Here is a 24,639-nt window from a genome sequence, read left to right on the forward strand (position 1 = left end):
CGGCAGGGCAAGGGATCTCTTGGTTTTTGGATATTGTTGGTTCTTTTGATTCAAAACAAAAAGGTAATACTGACCTTGTGATTAATGTAAGATGAATCTGTAGGAAGACAAAGGTGCTTGTTTATAAAGCTATTGTCCTCCCAACCCAAGAGATTTGCAGGATTTTTCAGAGACAACACTGATGGAATCATTCCAGGAGTTGAGTGTGACATTTGTATAGCAATATGCCTGTGAAACGCAGACTGTCTACAAACATCACATTCAACTCTGGGAATGATTCCATCAGCCTTGCCTCCAAAAAATCCTGAAAATCTCTTGGGAAGACAGGCGGACAAATGACAGTATGCTTGGAAGAAGCAAAGACCATCAGCATTGAAGTGATGCTCCTAAATGGTTCAGGACCTGCTTATCTTCGTGACCGCATCCTCCCCTACGAGCCCACACGGTCCTTAAGATCTTTCGGGGATGCTCTTCTCTCGCTCCCATCCCTGTCTCAGGCGTGGTTGGTGGGGATGTGAGAAAGGGCATTCTCAGTGGTGGCCCCTTATCTCTGGAACTCCCCCCCCCCCCCCCGGGAGATTAGGCTGGTACCCTCCCTATCCACATTCCGTAAGGAATTAAAGACATGGATGTTTTGTTGTACATTCGACTGACAGCTCCTTTAAGAGATGGTCTCTAACCATGACCTGAATTCAAATTCCTATGTTTGATTACTATACTTTTAAGTAATCTGAAATGATCCTGTTTAATTGCACTATTCCTATGCTACTATATGTTCTATCCACCTTATTGACCAGCCTATCCTTTAACTCATTTTGTATACTGGCCTCCTATTCCCCCAAAAAATGAGTCTAAAGGTTATCCCTGTTGTCGAAGGCTTTTCATGGCCAGAATCACTGGGTTGTTGTAGGTTTTTCGGGCTATATGGCCATGGTCTAGAGGCATTCTCTCCTGATGTTTCGCCTGCATCTATGGCAAGCATCCTCAGAGGTAGTGAGGACCTCACTACCTCTGAGGATGCTTGCCATAGATGCAAGCAAAACGTCAGGAGAGAATGCCTCTAGACCATGGCCATATAGCCTGAAAAACCTACAACAACCCAGTTATCCCTGTTGTTGCTTATGATGTTTGTTTATTACTGCTTATGCTGTTTTTATTCTATTTTAATATGTTATTGTTATGTTTTTAATTGTATGTTGCCTTGGGCTTGGCCCCATGTAAGCCCCCCGAGTCCCCTCCAGGAGATGAAGGTGGGGTAGAAAAATAAACTTCTTCTTCTTCTTCTTCTTCTTCTTCTTCTTCTTCTTCTTCTTCTTCTTCTTCCTCCTCCTCCTCCTCCTCCTCCTCCTCCTCCTCCTCCTCCTCCTCCTCCTCCTCCTCCTATACCATCAACTCCACTGGACTAGCCATACTGTCCAAATGCCCAATCATCATCTCCCAAAACAGTTAATATAATCCCAAACTCAAGAACGGGAAACGTAATGTTGGTGGACAGGAAAAGAGATTTATAGACAGTTTTAAAGCCCACCTTAAAAACTGTGGCATAGTCACTGCGAACTGGGAAACCCTCGCCCTTGAGCACTCTAGCTGGAGGTCAACTGTGACCAGCAGTGCTGTGGAATTCAAAGAGGCACAAATTGAGGGCAAAAGGGAGAAACATGCCAAGAGGAAGGCGCGTCAAGCCATCCCTGTCCAGGACTGCCTTCCATCTGGAAACCAATTTCCTCACTGCGGAAGAACATGCAGATCAAAAATAGGGCTCCATAGCCACCTACGAACCCACTGCCAAGACACCAGACTTGGAGGACCATCATCCTCAGGCTACGAGGGATCATCTAAGTAAGTAAGTAAGATGAATATATTGCCAGCTCTTAAATTTCCATGTGTGAGTGTGATGGGGAGGCAGAACTTGAAACGGGACTGCTGGTGATATAAGAGGGCCAATTCTCTACTCTTAAAGGGATGGCCACCTATGCTTTTCCCTTTCGATGTGATGAGGTGGGTGATCTCTACCACATCTTCTAGCCACTTCACTCTCCAATTAAGGCATTATTATGAGGTGAGAAACAGTCAACTGTTGAGGAAATATGGAGTGGAGCGGGGAGCAGACTATGTAAGTGTCCTCTTTGCCCTAATGAACAAGACCCTACTATAGTTCAGTCAGCTTCTGTTCATCTCTATGGGTGGGTTGGCATCTTGTTCCTAGCCAGCAAAATGTTTGGGCATACTTCCAGTAGTGTTTCATGTCTCACAGGTCTGAGTGGAACATTTCCAAGGAAGAATGTGACCATTGCATTAGGCACGTCTTTGTGCCTAAGGGGGAGACAGGAGGGTCATGTCTCTTCGGGATGTGTGGAAACTATTTAAAACCACAATAACAGCAACAGATAAACTTTATGACCACAGATTGGGAAAGTACAAAGGGGAAAAAGGAAGTTAGTGTTGTTTATAAGCAGAGTGAAGGAAACTATAAGAGGCAAGGAGGTTTCCTTTAAAACAGATGGGTGGGGAACATGTTCAGCATGTTCCAAAGTAATTAGGCTAATTACTCCCCCCAAATTACGTAGGACAATTATAGTTACATCTTAAATTAACCTTTCCCCATTTGTCCATTTGTTAAACATAGCAAGGTAGAAAGTGGGAATAGAAAATAAAAGAAAAAAGTTTGCAAGACAAAGACTGTAAGAAAGTGGAAGCAGAAGAATTAGAACAAAGATAGGTTAAATACCTAGAATATAATCACATAAAGAAGATGAAAATACCTACCTAGGAGTGGATGGAAGTGAAACCATTTCCTCCCATATTTTTATGTGGATTTTTCTTTTTCCAAATATTTTTTATTATTCTTTTCTCTTCTTTCTTCTTCTTTTATTTTCTTTCTCTTTTTTCTATGCCTTTTAACCCTTTTATTTATCAAAAATGTAAAACTTTGCTATATGGCATTAATAAAAATATTTTTTTAAAAACATAGCCATAAATGGCTACCATTATTTTCTTTTCCAAGGAGTGTTCTTTTCCAAAGAGTGGTAAAAAGTGCTTTCCATCTTCTTGCTGCATGGACAAAAGACCACAAGCCAACAATTCAAAGCAAAACATGAGCCAGCACTTGAATTATGAGGAATCCTTCATCTTCATTCTGCGACATTATACTTCTGAAACATTACAACTAAAAAGGTACAGTTACATCACAAAAATGGCGTGACACAATGTGTTAAACCCTTGTGCCAGCAGGACTGCTGAGCGAAAGGTCTGCAGTTCAAATCCAGGGAGCAGGGAGAGCTCCTGTTTGTCAGCTCCAGCTTCTCATGCGGGGACATGAGAGAAGCCTCCCAAAGGATGGTAAAACATCCAGGCATCCCTTGGGCAACATCCCTGCAGAAGGCCAATTCTCTTACACCAGAAGCGACTTGCATTTTCTCAAGTCACTCCTGACATGAAAAAAAAGGTAAAGGTTTTCCACTGACATAAGCAATTCACAGTTACTCAAGTCGCTCCTGACATGAAAAAAATAATCAGAAGATATCTTTTGTTTTAGTGTAATCTTGTTTTCTTTAGATATCTCCCATAACTGCCTTAAACTCTGCAACATTCAAGTTGTCTCCCTGCTCTTGTCCCAGCAAAATGATAGGATTGCCACTTTTCCTCAGATTCACTTGTGGACAAACTCAAGGAGAGCTCTATTTCCCCCTTTTTACAGTACAAAGCTTTGACCCTGACTCTTGGTCAACTGAAGGGATCCTTTCTGAACCTTTTGTCCAACTTATTATTTTGTGTCCCAGGTCTCTCACTCCTTTTCCAATGTTTGGGAATCTCCCAAGGCAGCTGCCTTTGTGACGGACCCAGAGAGGTCAGCCCTGGGGATGTGGGATCACTTGGTAAGGTGAGGATTTGGCAAAAAAAAAAGGGCCACAGGGCAGGCAACAATGTCTTTTGGATCACTAGTTCCCAACAGAGAAAGCACAGGCAGCATCAAAGAACTCTTGGCAATGGATGCAGGAGACAAGCTATGGGACTGAAATGCTGGAGTGGAGGAGGGCAAGGCAGTAGGCTAACCATCAACCAAAATAGCAGCTTGAAACAGATGGAATGCAAGAGTGGATAAGGTAAAGGTTTCCCCTGACATTGAGTCTAGTTGTGGGGTGGTGCTCATCTCCATTTCTAAGCCAAAGAGCTGGCATTGTCCATAGACACCTCCAAGGTCATGTGGCCAGCATGATTGCTTGGAGCGCCATTACCTTCCTGCTAGGTTGACAGTAGCTAACAGCAGAACCCATAACTTTGCTCTTCGCTGGAGCCTACAACTTTGCTCTTACCCTGATCAAACACCCTCCCACTAGCTCTTCCAGGTAATGTAATAAGAAAACTTATCTTCAGAGCATTCTGATGAAACATACAGTATGTATATGTGTATAAATCTAGGCTATTAGTATCCCACATAAATTCCCCAAATTGTAGTGGAGATGCAAAATTTGTATTTCCCCAATAAGCATGCATATCTAGGGGAGGGGAGGGGGTGAAAAGAAAACTTGCCAGTATGGAAACCCTCTTCATCAAAGAGTTACCCTTCCCATTACAATGATCTCATTCAAATTGATGCCCTTGCGTGAAACAATGAACATTATTGACTTAATGTCAGTTTCCCCCTGACATTAAGTCTAGCCGTGTCTGACTCTGGGAGTTAGTACCCATCTCCATTTCTAAGCCGAAGAGCCGTGGTTGTTTGTAGACACCTCCAAGGTCATGTGGTCGGCATGATGGCAAGTTTCTTCCAGAAGGTCAGGAGGGAGGGGACAGGTCTAACTTCATTAGAGAGGGAGGTCCACAGTTGAAAGGTCACCACGGAGAAGGCCCTGTCTCTCATCCCGACCAAATGCAACTGTGATGGCGGTGGAGCCGAGAACAGGGCGTCCCCAGATGATCTTAAAGTCCTTGATGGTTTGTAGCGGGAGATGCATTCAGTCAGGTAAACTGGGCTGGAACCATTTAGGGCTTTATAGGTTAAAACCAGCACTTTGAATTGTGCTCAGAAGCTAATAGGCAGCCAGTGGAGCTGGCGTAACAAGGGAGTTGTGCGCTACCTGTACCCTGCTCCCATGAGCAACCTGGCTGCTGAGCATTGGACTAACTGAAGTTTCTGAATAGTCTTCAAAGGCAACCCCACGTAGAGTGAGTTGCAGTAATCTATTCAGGATATAACCAGAGCGTGGACCACCGTGGCCAAGTCAGACCTCCCAAGATACAGATATTCTTTGTCTAAATAGTCCTATGAAATACATGAGATCACCAGGTGACTTGAAGGCACATACACACCCAATGATGGCAGTTAACCTTGAAAAGAGAATTAGAACTAGTTCTGATGGCTATGCAACCCTTCAAGTAACAGGACCAGTATGTCACTGCTTATATAAAAAGCTGGAGCAGGTAGGCCTATGGTCTAATCCAACATGGCTCTTCTTATTTTCTTACTGGACTCTTGGGAACCGGCAAAGTTGGAACGAAAAATTCTATCTTTCGCATAACACTCCATTGTGTGTTCTTGTGGGACAAGGGATTGGACTAGTTGGGCATTTGAATAGGCCGATGTTTTGTGATTCTATGATTTTGCAACATCCAGGTTGGCAAGCATAACCTAATGTCGCATTGGCTACTGTAACTACAGCAGCAGCAGAAGAGGTAGCATAAAAATAGGTCATGGATGCTGCTTGGACAGATTTTCCCCCAACAGAGACATCTGTTCATCTCCTTTTACTACTGTTACTGAAATACAGCAAGCCTGGCTCATCATATTTTGAAATATGAGAAGGACACAAGACATTACATTTTTTTTAAATTCCTAAAGCTGCTTGACTATTATCTCAACAGAAACAGGAGGTTGAGGTGCAAAGAGCATTTGCAGAGCATGTCCAAAAAGCTAGGGTGCTCTTTGAACTCTACAGTTTGCTTCTAAATTAGGAAAAGGAAATGTAGCCAGAGTTTGGAGACTTGACTTCATTCCAGTCCTGAATATTTGGTGCCGAATTTATTTACAAGGGCTGTTTTTTCCTTGCGTCACTGAAGTCCCTATGACATTGTCCCCATACAATTGGGTGTGTATGCAGGGACAGGACAATAAGATCAAGAATACAAAGTGAAGGGGGAAAAACAATACAGGATGTTTCTGTCTCTTGACAAAGACCATAGTGTAGTCAGTGCTTTATTTATCTTCACTGTCCCCTGTTCCATGTTTACCTTGCTCAGAGAAGCAGATAATGGTTTTCCAACCTGTTTCTGCATCCAAGCTCAAAAGAGGATCTTCATTACCTGGAAAGATGAGACCAGATGCTTGCATCATAATCATCTCCCCATTGTTTCCTGAGACTTTGGTCCAAATAACATCCATCCCTAAAGGATCCCATTTGGAATTTGCCTACGTGTATTCTAGTGGGTAGAACTGGGGAATGTTGTTTTTTTAAAATCCTTGATGGGAAACCACCCTTCTAAGTTGAGCACACAACCTGCACTTGTAGGGTGGTTGAACAATAAGAGAAACTGCAAGTCGCTTCTGGTGTGCGAGAATTGGCTGTCTGCAAGGACATTGCCCAGGGGACACCCAGATGTTTCAGCACTCTGTGTGAGGCTTCTCTCATGTCCCCACATGAGAATCTGGAGCTAACAAATGGGAGCTCATCCCACTCCTTGGATTCAAACTGCTGAACCTTTGGTCAGCGGTCCTGCCGGCACAAGGGTTTAACCTGTTGTGCAAGTGGAGACACCTAGTACTCTTGCTGATTTGACCATATTGCTTCATCTCATGCTCAAAAAAATCTGTTTAGCAAGCAAGTGAACATGAGGATAGATCACTCTCTGGAGTGACACCACAAGTTTATTTATTTATTTATTTATCTATTTATTTATTTGTCATGTCAGGAGTGACTTGAGAAACTGCAAGTTGCTTCTGGTGTGAGACAATTGGTCATCTGCAAGGACGTTGCCCAGGGGATGCCCAGATGTTTTGATGTTTTATTATCCTTGTGGGAGGCTTCTCTCATGTTCCCGCATGAGGAGCTGGAGCTGATAGATGTAGGAGATGTAAATAATGTAACTCATTCTCCCTTTCAATTACTGAAGTGCACCCTGAATTCGGCACCCTGGAGAATTCCACTCTGCCAAGATCTGAAAAGTCTGAGTCTTCATTTAGAACCTAAAGCTCCTTTAAACCCCTTGGGTTTCTCCTCTCAGCTCAATCAAGATGCAGCCATGTTATTTCCTACAGTTAACAAATTACACTGTTCTTGTCTCATTTAGAAGAGGCTTAGCTAATGTATTATCGAAGGCTTTCATGACTGGAATCACTGGGTTGTTGTAGGTTTTTCGGGCTGTATGGCCATGTTCTAGAAGCATTCTTTCCTGACGTTTTGCCTGCATCTTTGGCAGGCATCCTCAGAATTTGTGAGGTCTGTTCGAAACTAGGTAAATTGGGTTTATATATCTGTAGTAAGTCTAGGGTGGAAGAAAGAACTATTGTCTGTTGGAGGTAGGTGTGAATGTTTCAATCCTGGCTATGGGATCAGAAGTTCACAGAATAGACTGTTTTATTGTTGAAGACAAGATTCCTAACCTTTTTTTTAAAACCTGGAACCACTTCACCAGGGACCACTCTCCAACATTAGTACCAAAAGGGTTATAAGTCTGTTTTTGGTCAACTTTAGATTCAGTTTGGTTATTTGGGATGCTGATTCAAAAAACTGCACTGGATAGACCACATCAGCGCTAGTTTCCAATACAGAACGTATGCCATCCAGTAGACGTCATCTGCTCACCCACAGAAAACTATATTTAATAAGCCTTGGCACTATAAAAGGGTTTCATGAGACCAGTCACTTTCGTGCAATGGTGTAGTAATGGTGAGGCCATGGACTATATTTTAGTTCTTGCGGACCACTGGTGGTCCATGGACAACAGGTTGGGAACCACTGCTTTAGTGAATATAGGCCTGTGGAACATTTCACAGTTTCACCATCCACAGTGACCTGCTTTTATCTGCACATCATTCCAGTGAATGATCTTTGTTCTTGTGTTACTAGAGAAGAAGAAAACCTTTTGTAGTTGAATATAATTTTGGGATTTTAGGCACATTTTTTGAGCCCCAGAAACCTCCATGATATGTTCTTCTTAGCACCGCCATGACCTGAAAAAGAAAAACTTGAAGGTACATCAAAATAAGATCTCTTGTTGTTAGATTTGCAGATTTGTGCCATTGGGATGAATGATGCTCTTACAGTTTTCTCCCTTTAGTGTTTTTCAGAGTACTGTTAGACTGGCTGGTCTGATAGTATCACCACCATGTATGCATGCCACCACAAACATCCAAAGTAGGCCATGGTCAGGAAACATGACATGGGGTTACAAGGATTGCAATGGCCAGAAATTTAATTGTGATCAGGGATAATCAAATGTCTTTCTAAAAATGAGTTTTGTCTTCCAACCTTGTCTTTCCTGCACTCCACTTTATTTGCATGAAGATCCTATTTCCCTGCAAATGTGAACCCTTTAGAGATAAGGATCTATTTCTTATATAAGCAACTACCCAAATGTCAATGATGGAGAAAGTTTGTCCAAGAGTCTTGGAGTCCCAGTCATATGAGCTTTTAAAAATATGAAATTGCCTACAAATACTGGATAGATGTAGGTAAAGGTTTTCTGCCTAACTCTGGGGGTTGGTGCTCATTTCCATTTCTAAGCCAAAGAGCTGGTGTTGTCCATAGACACCTCCAAGATCATGTGGCCTGCCTGACTGCATGGAGCGCCGTTACCTTCCTGACAGAGTGGTACCTATTGATCTAATTACATTTGCATGTTTTTGAACTGCTAGGTTGGCAGAAGCTGGGGTTAACAGTGGGAGCTCATGCTGCTCCCCAGATTTGAACCTGCAACCTTTCAATCAGCAAGTTCAGCAGCTCAGCGGTTTAACCAATTGTGCGACCGGGATACCTAAGAGTAAACACATTGAAATCAATGGGGATTTAATTAGTCATTACTAACTGTTCCTATTGATTTCAATGGGAACACTGTAGGGATGGCCTCAAACTTCCTATCCTCCGCTGTGCACAGAAAACATATACTTTAAATAGAATAGTATTACATGAGCCAGTATACACAATGTTACCATTACAAAATAGCCTTGACAGTTCAACAAATGGGAGGGTTCTTTGATCTTATAATTTTATTGCCTTTGACATAAACAGGAAATAGGGAGGAAAATGAACAAAATCATCTGCAGATCAAAAGTCATGCGACAATTCATCATTCTTGGAAGCTGGTGGAATAAAGGAACCTTTTGCTTGGTTATTCTTGTCACACATGCCGCATTCGATAATATATCTTTTATTCTAATACTGACAATTCCATCACATCCTTCCAATATTGAGTGATTCCGATCTAGTCTGACAATCTCATGAAAGAAATCCAGAATCGTATCAGTCTGAAATCATATTACACCAGGAACACATCCTCATATACAAAAAAGCCCACTTCTCAATTTTTTATGTCTTGAGGAAAAATAGATATACTCAATAACCTTGAAGATCATGCTTGTTGAATTTGGGAGATGGCTTGCTTCTGAGACCTTTTGATGTGTTCCTGATGCTTCAAGGCAATATAGTCATAAAAAAGCATTTTAAAGTGTTGCAAAATTGCTTCAGATGGATGGTATCCTGTTCGGTTTTTATAATTCAGTTATAAAGAGATGCAACCTTGTATCTAGAGATGCAACCTTGTAAAGGTTGGCATCTACATTTACAATGGTGAAACCATTGCTATGATCACTAAAGTTACCCAAAACCTTTAAAAGCCACACAGCTGCCAACCAAAGGAGTCCCATGAATCAGAGAGCAAGGCACTAAAGAATGATGCTTTCAGTCCAGTCCCACCCGCAAGATGCAATTTGATGAACAGATATGGCAGGACACTATAATGGCTGCAAATGTGTGGATCGGCATTCTCTGTTATATACACATGTCAGTTAAAAAATAGATAATTACTGCATTCCAGTTATGAGGTTTGTCCCACCAGGTTTCAGTGATGCTAATTATATCCCATTTGCTATGTTATATTAGATGTTATAATATAATATATTATATTAAGGCAGTGACTCAGAGAGCAATGGAAAGAAGGATGTGTGATGTGACAAGATCATGTCAGAAACAAAAGAGCTTTTGTCAAAGAACTGGGGTACATGGTGTGGTCAATGAGATCTATGAGGCAAAAAGAAGATTGGCAGGGTATATAGCATGAACAAAAGACAACTGATGGACATGGCGACTAATGAACTAGATACCAAGAGACAACAAGTAGCCCTTGGGCAAAAATCAAACCAGATGGGATGAACCAATGGTTAAGCTATTCAGCCATAAATGGAAAAGAAAAACACAGAATCGTATATTTTGACAAATGGTAGATTTGCGTGAAGCCCAAAGGAGTGGATCAACAACAAATAGAATAGAATAGAATTAAGAGTTCAAGTTCATCTTGTTTCCCAAGGTTAACTTGGTGGGCTATTCTCTTCTAATAAACTTTGGACTATCCAAATACAGTCTCCTTCCCCAGACAGCTCAGTTTAAAGCCCTCTTGATAATAAGCTCTTAACAAAAATATTCCTGAGGTACAAGCCATTCTTTGACAGCCCAACTTCATTAAACCTCAAGCAATGGTTCAGCAAGCCAAATTGTTCCTGGCACATGATTTTCCTTAACTTCAGTTTTTCTGTTGTTCATGTCATTTTCTGAGATCTTTTGCTAGTTTGTGCAAATCTTTAAATAGGTAAAATAAAATAAACACAATACACTTTTGAGCATTACATGCACAAGAAAAAAGTGCCGGATCTTTGGAGCTGTTGTTATTCCTTCCATTCCTGTTCAAATTACTATAACATCAATGTGTTGCTCAGAAAATTAGTAGAATGAGCATTTTTGCATCACAATAAGTAATGGATCAGGAGGTCAACATTTCTATGTCCCCTTACCTCTGGCAGAAGACTATGGTGGCTGGAAGCACCCATGGCAGTGATTCTGAATTTTTAAGTGGCACTCCAAGTTGTGGTACATATTTAAGTGTGATAGGATGTGAAAAGCACCTTTCGCTCCCAACTGAAGTGGGATAGGATGTAAATAGCACCCCTTCCTAACTGAACTGAGTCCCCAATCACCACTGACTCAACTAATATAAAGTAATTGTTAAGGTTTGCAACAGCACACAAAATGATCAGCAGGTGAATGTGTAAAAAGGCCAAAAATTCTGGAAACAAATTACTAGGGTAATCCAAGAAATATTAGACAAGAATAAACTTCATGCCAGAATTCACACTACTAGGACTGTTGGATGATCAGATAAAAAGGACCATGAGAGAATCTTATATGGTTAATAATGGAAAAAGACAGAAACATCAACTATAGAAGACTGGACAGTCAAGATGTGGAAATTATTAGATACTAGTCGTCCCCTGTCACACATTGCAGTGGCCCAGTTTGGCGATCTGGAAAATAAAGTAATGAGAAAGTGTTGATTTCTAATATATGTAATTTCTTTATGCCTGTGGGTAAACAGTATTTCTTGTTATTTCTTTGTGAGTGTTGATGAAGAGATTGTCTGGTTTGCCTACTCTGGAACATGCAACATAAAATTGTCCTTCTTTAGGGGTCACTTTCAAATCTATTATACTATATCTGTCATGTGCATGTGTGCGCGCGTGTGTGTGAATCATATGTATCTATGTCAGGAGAGAAACGTCAGGAGAGAATGCCTCTAGGCCATGGCCATATAGCCCGAAAAAACCTACAACAACCCAGTGATTCCAGCCATGAAAGCCTTCGACAATACATATGTATCTATCTTTAGCTATGGCTGGATGGCTCTTTGTCAGGAGGGCTTTGATTATGTTTTCTTGCTCTGGTGAAGAGAATTGAACTGAATGGCCTTAAGGTAGCATTTTTCAACCTAGGGGGCAAGATCCCTGGGGGGGGGGGGTCGTGAGGGGGTGTCAGAAGGGTTGCCAAAGACCACCAGAAAACACAGTATTTTCTGTTGGTCATGGGGGTTCTGTGTGGGAAATTTGCCCCAATTCTATCATTTGTGGGGTTCAGAATGCTCTTTGATTGCAGGTGAACTATAAATCCCACTAACTACAATTCCCAAATGTCAAGGTCTACTTACCCCAAACTCCATCTGTGTTCGTATTTGAGCATATGGAGTATTCATGCCAAGTTTGGTCTAGATCCTTCATTGTTTAGTGCTCTCTGGATGTAAGTGAACTACAACTCCAAAACTCAAGGTCAATGCCCACCAAAACCTTCTAGTGTTTTATGTTGGTAATGGGAGTCCTGTGTGCCAAGTTTGGTTCACTTCCATCATTGGTAGAGTTCAGAATGCTCTTTAACTGTAGGTGAACTATAAATTCCAGAAATTACCATTCCCAAATGACAAAATCAATTTTTTTAGTGATGGTCACTCCTTGGCTTAGTAGTTGTCATGTGGCCAAATTTGGTGGCAATTAGTCTAACGGTTTTTGAGTTATGATGTCACTCAAAACGAACAGAGCGCGCGCGCACACACACACACACAAATTTGCAATGTTTTTGAAGGACACATGCTTAGAACACTGGAAACCATTTTATCAATATATATCTGAGGGAAAAGTAAACACTTTATGTACAGGTTTGTGTACAGACATAAAACATTGGGATATTCACCTGTAAATGTTTAAACAAGCAGAAATAAACAATTGATTGGATAGAAAGTGAAAGAAAAATGTTAAATTTATAGAGAAACTGGAAAAAGAGAAACTGGAAATCCCCATTTAAAACTAATTTATGTATAGTTTAGTAGTTTTAGAATTAAAGATAGAGTAGAGATAAGAGGGAGACAAAAGAAATTGCAACTTTCTCAGTGTGTGTACGTGTCCACCGCTGATGGCTAGAGGGTGCATGTGAGTAAAGTAGAAACTTAGTAGACTTGTATAACCTTGTGATTTCTTGTAAATCAGGTGATTTCAGGGAAACAGACTCTTAGTAAAAACTCTTGTGTACATGCACTGGGAAAGGTGGGATATAAATATAGAATATATATATATATATATATAGAGAGAGAGAGAGAGAGAGAGCGAGAGAGAGAGAGCGAGAGAGAGCGAGAGCGAGAGAGAGAGCTATAAACTTAATTACTGACTAAAGTGGGGGGGAGGGGTTGGCAATTTCTTTTTCCATCAAAGCTGGGCTGTCACCTTCAGCCAAAATAAAACTAATTGAAACTGTGGCTGTTGGTCTGTCATCTCTTTTTCCAGTGAATTTTCAGTTTCCACTACAGAGATGTATATTTGTTAGGTAATCATTGTTTAAGTATGTTTATGCTTATGTAATCAAAAGTTTTGTTGCTTTTCTTTTTGTGTTTTAAATTTTATAAAAAATTAAAAAGTTGGAAAAACACACAGAGACATCAGCCAGAGAAAACCCGATGGGAATGGAGTAGTGAGACATCCTACTGGAGAACATGGCTGTCTGTTTGAAGCTGAAGAAGAGTTCATCAGCCGACTTGGAAGTCTGACTTGGCAATGGTGGTTACAACCCATATAGATTACTGCTACACGCTCTATGTGGGGTTGTTTTTGAAGACTGTTTGGATGTTTCAACTGGTCCAGCGAGCAACAGCCAGGTTGCTCACTGGAGAGGCGTTCAGGAAGCACACAACCCCCTGTTACGTCAGCTCCACTGTCTGCCAGTCTGCTACCAAGCACAATTTAGCCTAGAAAGCCCTAAATGGGTCTGACCCAGGCTACGTGTCTGAACATATCTTCCCCTACGAACCAGCTCAGAGACTGAGATCATCTGGGGAGGCCCTGCTCTCTGTCCCACCTTCCTCGCAAGAGCAGCTAGTGGGGGCGAGAGACAGAGCCTTCTCAGTGGTGGCTCCTCGGTTGTGGCACTTCCTCCCTAGTGACCTCAGATCAATCGCCTCCCTATTACCCTTCAGGAAGAGAGACAAAACCTGGTTCTGGGAGCAGGCTTTCAAAAAATAGTGCAGTGCAGTAATCAATGTGGAATTATGTGCAATTGATCATGAAATGGCCTTAGACCAGTGGTTCTCAACCAGGGATCCCCAGATGTTTTTGGCCTTCAACTGCCAGAAATCCTAACAGCTGGTAAACTGGCTGGGATTTCTGGGAGTTGTAGGCCAAAAGCATCTGGGGATCCCAGGTTGAGAGCCACTGCCTTAGACCTTGAACTCTGGATACATTTAACTTTGAATATATTTTAATCATGTTTATTATGCTGTAATTTTAATTCATAGAATCATAGAATCATAGAATTCAAAACATTTTAGGTGAATTTTGTAAGTTTTGAGGCACACTGTGTCAGTGCCATTTGTAAGATGCCCTGAGTCCCCTCCGGGGTAGAGAAAGGCGGGGTATTAATAAGGTCAATATATAAATAATTCTCCAGTTCAGACCTCACTTGCAGATTTTACATAGAAAATTGTTTACATGACCATTGATGACCAAGAATGTAGAAAAAAGGTAGCCTATAGAAATGTTCATTTGAAAATGTATATGTTCAAGAACACCCACAGACCACGTCCCCTCCTTTTCTAATAGGACATGTTTATATTCAGTAGTTTCCCTTGTCTTCTCCCCACCCAGCCTAGCTTCCTCTTTCAGACTTCTTCATGCTTCAGCCTTCTTTTCGATATTTCCTGCTTCAACCCTATTCTTTCCCCTCCTATAATTATTTCCTGCCACAGTACCGAGTTGGGAGGAGGAAAGGAAAAGTAAGATGGGCAGGTGGGTAGAAGAGAAGCTTTATAAACAGCCCAGGATAACCTGTCCCCAACTGCTGGTGCTGAGAGGCAAGGACACCCAGTACATCCACCCTACTTTGTATGATGGGACCAGAGAGATTCCTCATTTTAATTTTTGCAGCAGGTAAGACAAATGGCTCAAAAGGTCCCTGTTCACAGAAGGTGGTGGCTTTCAGCTCTGTTGAGGCTACAGCCTCCCCTTTAATTAATCTATCCCGGGTTTCTATTTATTAGTTTAATGTTGTCTTCTTCAATACAGTGCTTTCGGTGACAACCTTTCTCACTCCCATATGTACTTTTGTGAGGTTGTAGTCTATGGACACCATGCTGGATAAAGGTGATTTAAGTAAAATACGGTTCCCTAGCATACTGGGGAAAGAATGCCACTCATCCACATCAGAGTGAGAGGTACAGATAAAAGGACTTGACTGTTTAGTGGGAGCCAAACATTTATGTTCCATATTTTTCTTCTTTCCTAGGAAGTGTCTACTGTTCAAGAGAAGCTCTGGAGATTATCCCAAGCAGTGGGGAAGTGGAGCTGGGCAATAAGATGTATTTCTTATGCAAAGGTGAACATTAATAACCATGGAGGGTATGTACAGGGATGCATATCAACAGGAGCCAGTGGAATATTTTTGCCATTGTCTGATGAACTCAGATGAAGGCAAATATTTTCTTGTACAAGGTCCTGGATTCAGCCTGGGGATGGAGTTTGACATTTCTGGTTTGTGTTTGTGTCTGTAGCTTCTCACGTTTCCAAACTTAAATCTATTTTTGGCATCAGTTTACACTTTTATAAAACCACTCTGCTTGAAAATGCGTTATGTATTCCTATATGCATTTCTCCAAACAGATGCACCAAGGTTTGCAAATTTGCCTAAACAAAGTTTGCAATAAATGCATATGCCAAAAGCATATAGGCAAAATTGCATCCCAGGGTGCATATATTTGGAGAAATGTATAGGGATGTGCATAGCATGTTAAGTGTTACTGTTTTGGTAATATTGAACGAAATGAGAATTATGAAAGATAGCATCAACAGTAATAACGTTTATATATATATATTGTTCAGATATTTATCCAGGGTGTATGAATTAGGTGAGTTCACATTAAGGTAGAAACAAATTTCACTTCACCTTAGCATAATTAGAAAATGCAGAAATTAGGGGTTTTGAGTGCAAAATGTTGCAGAGCTATTGGGAAGCTCTGGCACAGGTTTGGAATGATTCTGCCAATTACTGGAATGTACAAGGAATGCTAAGTTGATGTGGCTATTCAAAAGTTTGAGAATATTGCAAAACATGGATTTCCATTACAAAAGGTATGTGTGTGTATGTATGTATATATATATATATATATATATATATAATAACGTAATATGATATATTGTATATACATATAACATTTATAATATTATAATGTTATACAATATAATAGTACTAATAATAAGATATTACAATTATATATTTTATATTACATGTAATATTACTAATAATATTACAATATAATGGTATAGTACAATATAGTGATATATAATACCGATATTGCACTATGCTAATAAAATAATATATTGTATGTATATATATCTTTTAAGCTGCTCTGAGTCCCCTTCAGGGTGAGAAGGGTGGCATATAAATGTCATAAATAAATAAATAATACATACAATGATAACAATATCTTTTGCACAAGTTTGGAGCTCATTCCAGACCACAGGGTTCAGAATTAACAAAGCTGGTAGACCACTGAACTAACTCAGTGGTTCTCAATCTGTGGGGTCCCCAGATGTTTGGGCCTTCAACTCTCAGAAATCCTAACAGCTGGTAAACTGGCTTGGATTTCTGGGAGTTGTAGGCCAAAACACTTGGGAACCCACAGGTTGAGAAACACTAATCTAACTTAACAAAAAAACCAAGCTTCCTACAATGCAATCCTATTACCTGCCCCTACCCCCCAGCCCTAATTATTCTTATTTGACTGATATTCTGCTTCAACAAGGAAAAAAGTGTCCAAATATGTTTGAAAATGTAGCTTAATTTACTGCACATTTTATAAACACTCATCAGTGGTCAGGCTGGTTGGGGCTGATGAGAGCTGGAGTCTACAAATTATGAATTATCCGTTTTATGAATTATCCATTTTGAGAAATTGGGGAATGATACTTTGTGATGTCACAGTTTCTCAGCCCATCAATTTTCACCCTTTTTATTCTATATCAACAGAAATTGCTTTTCTCTGCACTCTAATTATATGTAAACAGTAATATAATGAGTGTTACTTGGAGAGGTAGAGTGGTTTCTGTTTTTATGTGTACCTTTAGAGCAATGGTCCAAGCACAGGTGTGCATATATATGTATCACAACAACCTTACGTTGATGCTCTTTGTGAAGATAGATTCTCGTTGTGCACATGGTTTGTACATGTGTTTTCAACATCATGCATGAACTATAGCCAATCCCTAGTCACAACAGTGTAGACAAGGTAACTCCCTCAAGTTATTTAAGGTTTCAGCTCCCATATATCCCAGCCAGCATAGTCAACAATCAGGTGTTTTGGAAGACCCTTGGTATTTCTATGAAACATTAACCATATCCTCATGTAAGACTCTATTTTCTATTTTTACCTGTCTGTCATCTATCTGGACAGTATGGGGTAGTGGGTTGGAAAGTTGGATTCCAGGAGGCCGAGGGCCCTTCCACACAGCCATATAACCCTGAATGTCAAGGCAGATAATTCCTAATATCTGCTTTAAACTGGATTATCTGAGTCCACACTGCCATATAATCCAGTTCAATGTGCATTTTATACAGCTATGTGGAAGGGGCCTGACATTCATCCATAAAAAACCTCCTGCATGATTTTCAGCATACATGCTATGAATACATCTTTCTGGAAAAATATATACAAAAGGTTCACCATGAGTTAGGGGGAAGATGCAGAAATTTATTTATTTATTTATTTATTTACGACATTTATATGCCGCCCTTCTCACCTCGAAGGGGACTCGGAGCGGCTTACAAGGTATACATTAAATACAATATATTATATTATTAGCATAGTACAATATCAGCATTAAACATTGCTATATTGCACCATACCATTATATCGTAATATTATTAATAATATTACATGTAATATAAATATATAATTATAATATCATATTATTATTATTATTATTATTAATATTATTATTATATTGCATTACATTATTTATTTATCGTGCCATCAGCATTATTATTACATTATAGTAATGAGGACTTTGCCCCTCCAACTAAAATTGTCTTCATTATCCAAATTTACAGTATTGTAGAGAGTGAGCAACTGAAATGCATTCACACAAAGAAATCTTATATTTGTTATGTTGACATTGTCTCAGTAGCTTTACCTTTCTCCTGGAGCCTCTGGTGGTGCAATGAGTTAAACCCTTGTGCCAGCAGGACTGCTGACACAAAAGGTCAGCATTTTGAATCTGGAGAGCAGGGTGAGCTCCTGTCTGTCAGCAAGAGCTTCTCATGCGGGGACATGAGAGAAGCCTCCCACATGATGGTAAAAAAATCTGGGTGTCCCCTGGGCAATGTCCTTGAAAATGGCAAATTCTCTCACACCAGAAGTGACTTGCAGTTTCTCAAGTTGCTCCTGACCTGGAAAAAACCTTTCCCCTTTCTATCTGTAAACTGTATTTCTGACAACTCAACTAATGTTGTAAATCACTGCAACACTAGACATTTAGGGACTTGAAGGAATATTTCATGGGGGAGAGGGGAGAATTCATATATAAAGAGCAATGTCTATGTGTCCCCCACCTTACACTCTGACTCAACTTGAAAGCACTTAACATCTATCTATCTTTCTCTCTCTTATTATTTATCATGGTTTGGTTTTGTGAAAGGCAATACTGTCATTAAGAACCTTTCTGTTTATCTGATGAATTATTTGTTTATTATTATTTTCTGTTTCCAACCAGACTGGGCAATTTGTCATTCTCCCTTTCTTTTCCTTTAATACATTATCCTCTGCTTGACAGTAAGAAGAGGCGGGGAGGCCACATTGACATGGATTGACCCCGAAGGCACTGACATCAATGAGGATTCAGAGCCATACAAAGAGGTGCTGGTTGACGAACTCTCAAAAGGTCTGGAGATGACCCTGACAGACCCTAAACAGGAAGGAATCTTCACATGCAAAGGCGATTTTGAGTCTGGAGGGACTACTACTGTCCAGATCAGAATCCATGTGATCCGTAAGTGTCAGTGATGTCCCATTGGGAACTAATTCATATTCTGTGGGTGTGAAGGAGCGTAAAATTACTGCCACCAATTTGTGAGGAAAGCTGGGCAATGATCAATATCAGCTTAGGAGCTGGTTTATAAAGGGACTATTATTTGCAGAAGTATTTATTCATTTGATAGCGTAGCGTTTACTGTTCCTGGTTTGGTTTTACTTCTTATGCAGGGCTGTTTGTCTTAGAAGAAACTGCATCAGGCAAGGCTTGAGGAAAACAGTAACAAATTTATTTAACAGGAGTATAACATATTCAATTGTTTCTTCACAAGAGGCACAAATCTTAGTTGGTTACATCTATAATGGTTCTTGATTAACTCTGGGAAGGGCTCTTCCTTCCACTAAACAGGTTTCAAACAGTTTCTTTAAAAAGAATGATTCTTTTACAAATGGGTACAGGCACACGCTACCCTTGCTTTATGATGGTTCATTTAACATAAATAAGTTACCTGACTTATCTAACTATATTGGCTCACAACCAAACCCTGATTCTTAATATTAAAGAATCAGTCTTTCCTATAGTTCTCTAACTATAGGATTCCTGCTGGTTTTCCACACACCACAGGATCAACTACCTCTCCTGTAACTCTTTGGTCACAGACTAGTTCCCTGAATCTCCCACCCAGAGATTTCAGTGTTCTCTGTAGCTCACCGGCTTACAGACTCTTCCCTGATTCTCCCACTAGAGAAATCAGTCCTTCCTGCAACTCTAATGGTCACCGACTGCCTATTTCAAACAGCCGTGCAGCTATGTGACAGTTGGCTCCACCCCCATTGCTATGGCAACTTAGGCCAAGCCAGCCACCATCTCTAACAAAATATAATCCTACATACTTACCATTTATTAACTACTGTTTAAACAACACATAACCATAGGAATAAAAATACACATCGTCACAGTGGGTAACACAGATCTCAGTGAAACATGAAATTCCTGTGTATAATAATGCCTAAAATGGATTGTAGTTTATGAGCAGGGTAAATCCGAAACCACATTCTTCAAACCATAGTTTAATTGATTTATTATTTGTGCAATCTATTTCTATTAAGCCTTTCTCCCAACATGTATTCTTAGGAGATACTCTGCATTGTTTTGTGTCCAGCAAAAGTGTGGTTAAAGGGGAGGGGACAGGACAGTGGTCATTTCTGCTCCCATAAGAACTCTGCTACACCAAATGAAAATTTCCTCCCTTCTTCAAATTTCTTACATTGCAGAGAGTGAAAGTCTTTTCCATTTGGAATTTGTAGATTTGATTGCTCCTTTCCACTGGGTAGCTAAACCACCCCTGAAAGTATTGAAATGCTAGAAATCTTTGGACTGGAGGAAAGTTTCATTAGGGAGGAGGGAGAATTTTTTCTTTGGGGAGCAAATATGTCATCCTTTCCCCATGGTTCAGTGTTGTCAAAATTGTGTCCCTCCAGGTGTTTTGGATCTTAGCTCCCAGAATGCCTAGCCATTGGAATAACTGGCTAGGGCTTCTGGGTGTTGGAAACCCAAACATCTGGAGGGCTACAGGTTTGATACCTCTGCCATAACTACATCCAAGAATCAAGGAAACTTGCAATTCAGGAAAACTTCTGATTTACTTCTTCATTTTCTCATCTATTATAGACACTCTTGGATATAAAACAGCTTGTTGTTTATTCATTCAGTCACTTCTGACTTTTCATGGCCTCATGGACCAGCCGACGTCAGAGCTCCCTGTCAGCCGTGGCCACCCCCAGCTCCTGGATGCCATCCATCCATCTTGCCCTTGTTTGGCCCCTCTTCCTTTTTCCTTCCATTTTCCCAAGTATCATTGTCTCTCTTCTCTAAAACAACTTGGCAGGGTGCAAAAACAGGAAAATCATGGGTGTGGAGGGTCATGGTGTGTGTGGGATGGGATGGGAGGAGGGATGTATCTGTCTTAGGTACAGTCTATGGCAGGGGTCCTCAAACTTTTTAAACAGAGGGCCAGGTCACAGTCCCTCAAACTGTTGGAGGGCCGAATTATAATTTGTAAAAAAAAAAAATTGGAATGAATTCCTATGCACATTGCACATATCTTATTTGTAGTGCAAAATACACTTAAAATAATATAATAATTAAAATGAATATCAATTTTAACCAATATAAACTTATTAGTATTTCAATGGGAAGTGTGGGCCTGCTTTTGGCTGATGAGATAGGATGTTCAATGTATTGTCGAAGGCTTTCATGGCCGGGTTGTTGTAGGTTTTTTAGTGAGGTGACTCACTACCTCTGAGGATTCTTGCCACAGATGCAGGTGAAACATCAGGAGAGAATGCCTCATGAACATGGCCATATAGCCCGAAAAAACCTACAACAACCCAGATGGGATGTTGTTGTTGTTGTTGTTGTTGTTGTGTGCTTTCAAGTCATTTCAGACTTAGGTTGACCCTGAGTGAGGGCCAGATAAATGTCCTTGGAGGGGTGTATCCAGCCCCCGGGCCTTAGTTTGAGGACCCCTGGTCAATGGTATTTAAATCCATTTGACTTTGGCTTGTTGTCAATATTATATTTTATTAAATACTAACATACAAGTGAATATACGCATAATATGTGTAGTATACTTTGTGTGTATATTTGTTATGGCTTTCCCCAATTACAATCTGGTTAAAGATACTTGGAAATGGACTCTAGATTAGTGTAATCAATGTTTGGTATGGAGAGGATCTTTTTAGTCCATTACATTTCTTGTTAGAAAGATCAGATCTCAGTTTAAGTGTCATACCTTTTTTTTAGGAATGTTGGAAATTGCCTCTAATTCTCATTATAATCTATAGAGAAACCCACATTCGTGACCAAATTGGAGCCTGTGAAGATTGTTCCTGAGGGTACAAGTGTTGATTTCAATTGCCAGGCTGCTGGGATCCCACCACCAACTATCAGATGGATATTTGGAAATCAGGACCTCAGTGCTACCGAAGATGGTAAGTGGGGAAATTCAAAGTATCCATAGTTTGAGAGTGGGGAACGTATTGGAGTTGGCCAATGGACTGGATCCCAATCCATCTGGGACAACCTTCCTCATTCCCTTTCATTGTGTGGCAGTTCTTGCTGTTGTCACCAAAATTTGACTGCAATGACAGCATCATTGCAGTCAAATTGCAGGAGAGTACCAGAAATCCCAGCTGAATCATAGGGAGCATCTACATTATAGAATGAATAGTTTGACATCACTTTAACTGTTATGACTCAAGGCTATGGAATAATGGGAATTGCAATTTTACAAGGACTTTAGCCTTTTATGTCAGAGTATTTGTTCCTTGCCAAACTGCATCTATCAGGGTTTTATGGCATTGAACCGTGGCAGCTAAACCTTGGTGTTAAACCGGATTAATTCTACAGTATAGATGCATCCAAAGAATCCTATCAGTGCACAGGAGACAGCGGGGGCACCTACACTGTTAAATCCATACAGTTTTCACCACTTTAACTACATTTCTCATAATTCCATAGTATTGATCCATGGCAGTTAAAGTTATGTCCAACTGCGTGAATTCAACAGTGTGGATGCAACCCGAGTCTTCTTGCATTCCAAAAAAAGGAAAGGCATGAGACTACTTTGTTTCTGTGGTATTGATAGTGTTTGGTAGCAGTTTGCCAAAAGTGGTGGCAAATGATGCCACACAATGGACCGGAAAAGGACTACGAACAGTTCACATAGTGTCCATTTCTGCTTACTCTCACAAGTTGCCAGTCAGCATGACTCCTCCTCCTCCTCCTCCTCCTCCTCCTCCTCCTCCTCCTCCTCCTCTGTCTATGTCTTCATCTTCTATTTATTTATATCCTGCTGTTTCTCCCAACATTGGGACTCAAGGAAGTTTACATTTTTTTAAAAAAGCAATACTATGGAAAACTTGCAAATAGGGAATCTCCTCCATTCTGGTTGGCAGGACGAATCTCTGTTGAACATGGGACACTGATGATAAAGGAAACCAGACCTGCAGATGCCGGTGTCTACACCTGTGAAGCCAGGATTGAAGAACGGAATGAAGTGACTTCTACAAATGTTTCCCTCAATGTTCAATGTAAGATCTGCATTTAAATCTTTGTTCTGTGTGTTTTAATATATGTTTTATAGAAATACATTTTAATTTGTGTATTTTATAGAAATATGTATTAATATGTGTGGTTTATAGAATGTTTGCAATGATTATTGTTTTAACTATGTTGTAACCCACCTTGAGAAGAGACAGGTAAGAAATAAAATTATTATTATGTGATACACAACAAGATTAATACACAGCAAACAAGATCATTATGCTGGCTTTTGCATTCGATCACATGTTGGACACTTCTAGATACTTGGACTGTGTGATGTATTGACGAATAATGCATGCAGATCTGAGTAGGGTAGCCATCTGCATCTTACAGATGGTAATTTTGTATTTAAGTGCAGGTCAGTGTCTTTAGGCAGTGCACCGAGTGTGCTGCTCACCACTGGGACCACTTTGACTGGCTTGTGCCAGAGTCTTTGCAGTTCAATCTTTAAATCCTCATATCTAAAGACTGAGCTGGCACAACCCGGTCAAGCCAATTAAAATCATCATCATTATCTATTTTGGTGTTACAGTAGTTTAATTATCCTTTATCACTCTCTGCTCCATTCTATGGAATCCAGGAGGGTATCTTGTGAAACCAGAGCTCTCTGGTGGAAACTACAAAAACACAAATCCTAGAAGTCTGTAGCATTGAGCCGTGACAGTTAATGTGGTGTCAAACTGCTACAATTCTGCAAGTGTGGATACAATCTTAGTGTTGTGACAAATTGAGAGTATTGGTCTGTACTGGCAGACCAACATGGTACATCTGATATTGAGTTAGATATTATCTATCTATCTATCTATCTATCTATCTATCTATCTATTTATTTATTTATTTGAAGTATTTATACCCCGTCCTTCTCATCCCAAAGGGGACTCAGATCAGATCACAGAACACATATATGGCAAACCTCCAATGCTATTATATATTGAACACTAGGAAGAACTTCCTGATTGTGAGAGCTGTTCAGCAGTGGAACTCTCTGCCCCAAAGTGTGGTGGAGGCTCCTTCTTTGGAAGCTTTTAAGCAGAGGCTGGATTGTCATCTGTTGGGAGTGCTTTGAATGCAATTTTCCTGCTTCTTGGAAGGGGGTTGGTCTGGATGGCCCACAAGGTCTCTTCCAACTCAATGATTCTATGATTAAGACAGAGATAGAAGTATATATAAGTTTCCCCATCTTTGGCATCTTGGGGGGTGTGCTCTGCTCCGACCACAGGGGGTTACTGTCACTCCATCTTCCCTGCTGATGAGCTTCCTCCATGATTGAATCTCCGGTATTTTTCTGGCATTTCATTTTGAGTGCCTTAAATACCTCCCCACTTTAAAAAAAGTGGTATCTATTTATCTATTCACATTGCTGTTTTTTAAATTCCTAGGTTGGCAGAAGCTGGGCTAAAGGCCAGGAGCTCCCCTCGATTCAGGCTTCAAACTGTCAATCTTTTCATTGGCAAGATTTACTCCAGCTGGCTGTTAACCTGCTGTGCTAAAGC

General features: G+C 40.4%; 1 protein-coding gene across 2 annotated transcripts in view; it reads left to right on the forward strand.

Annotated features, from left to right (window-relative positions):
* The window catches only part of LOC137095478 (neural cell adhesion molecule 2-like), an 83,423-nt gene that overhangs the window by 50,719 nt on the left and 8,065 nt on the right, over positions 1-24,639 (forward strand). The window contains exons 1-5 of one of the 2 annotated variants that reach the window (XM_067462201.1): positions 14,703-14,944; positions 15,300-15,389; positions 18,842-19,057; positions 21,886-22,032; positions 22,999-23,133. In XM_067462201.1, coding sequence (XP_067318302.1) covers positions 14,902-14,944; positions 15,300-15,389; positions 18,842-19,057; positions 21,886-22,032; positions 22,999-23,133 — 631 coding nt within the window. In that variant the 5' untranslated portion in view covers positions 14,703-14,901. Of the gene's footprint in view, positions 1-14,702; positions 14,945-15,299; positions 15,390-18,841; positions 19,058-21,885; positions 22,033-22,998; positions 23,134-24,639 lie in introns of those variants that run through there. The other variant, XM_067462202.1, reaches the window with a different exon arrangement.

This window comes from Anolis sagrei, chromosome Y (genome assembly GCF_037176765.1).
Source record: "Anolis sagrei isolate rAnoSag1 chromosome Y, rAnoSag1.mat, whole genome shotgun sequence".
In the NCBI taxonomy this organism is placed as follows: domain Eukaryota; kingdom Metazoa; phylum Chordata; class Lepidosauria; order Squamata; family Dactyloidae; genus Anolis; species Anolis sagrei.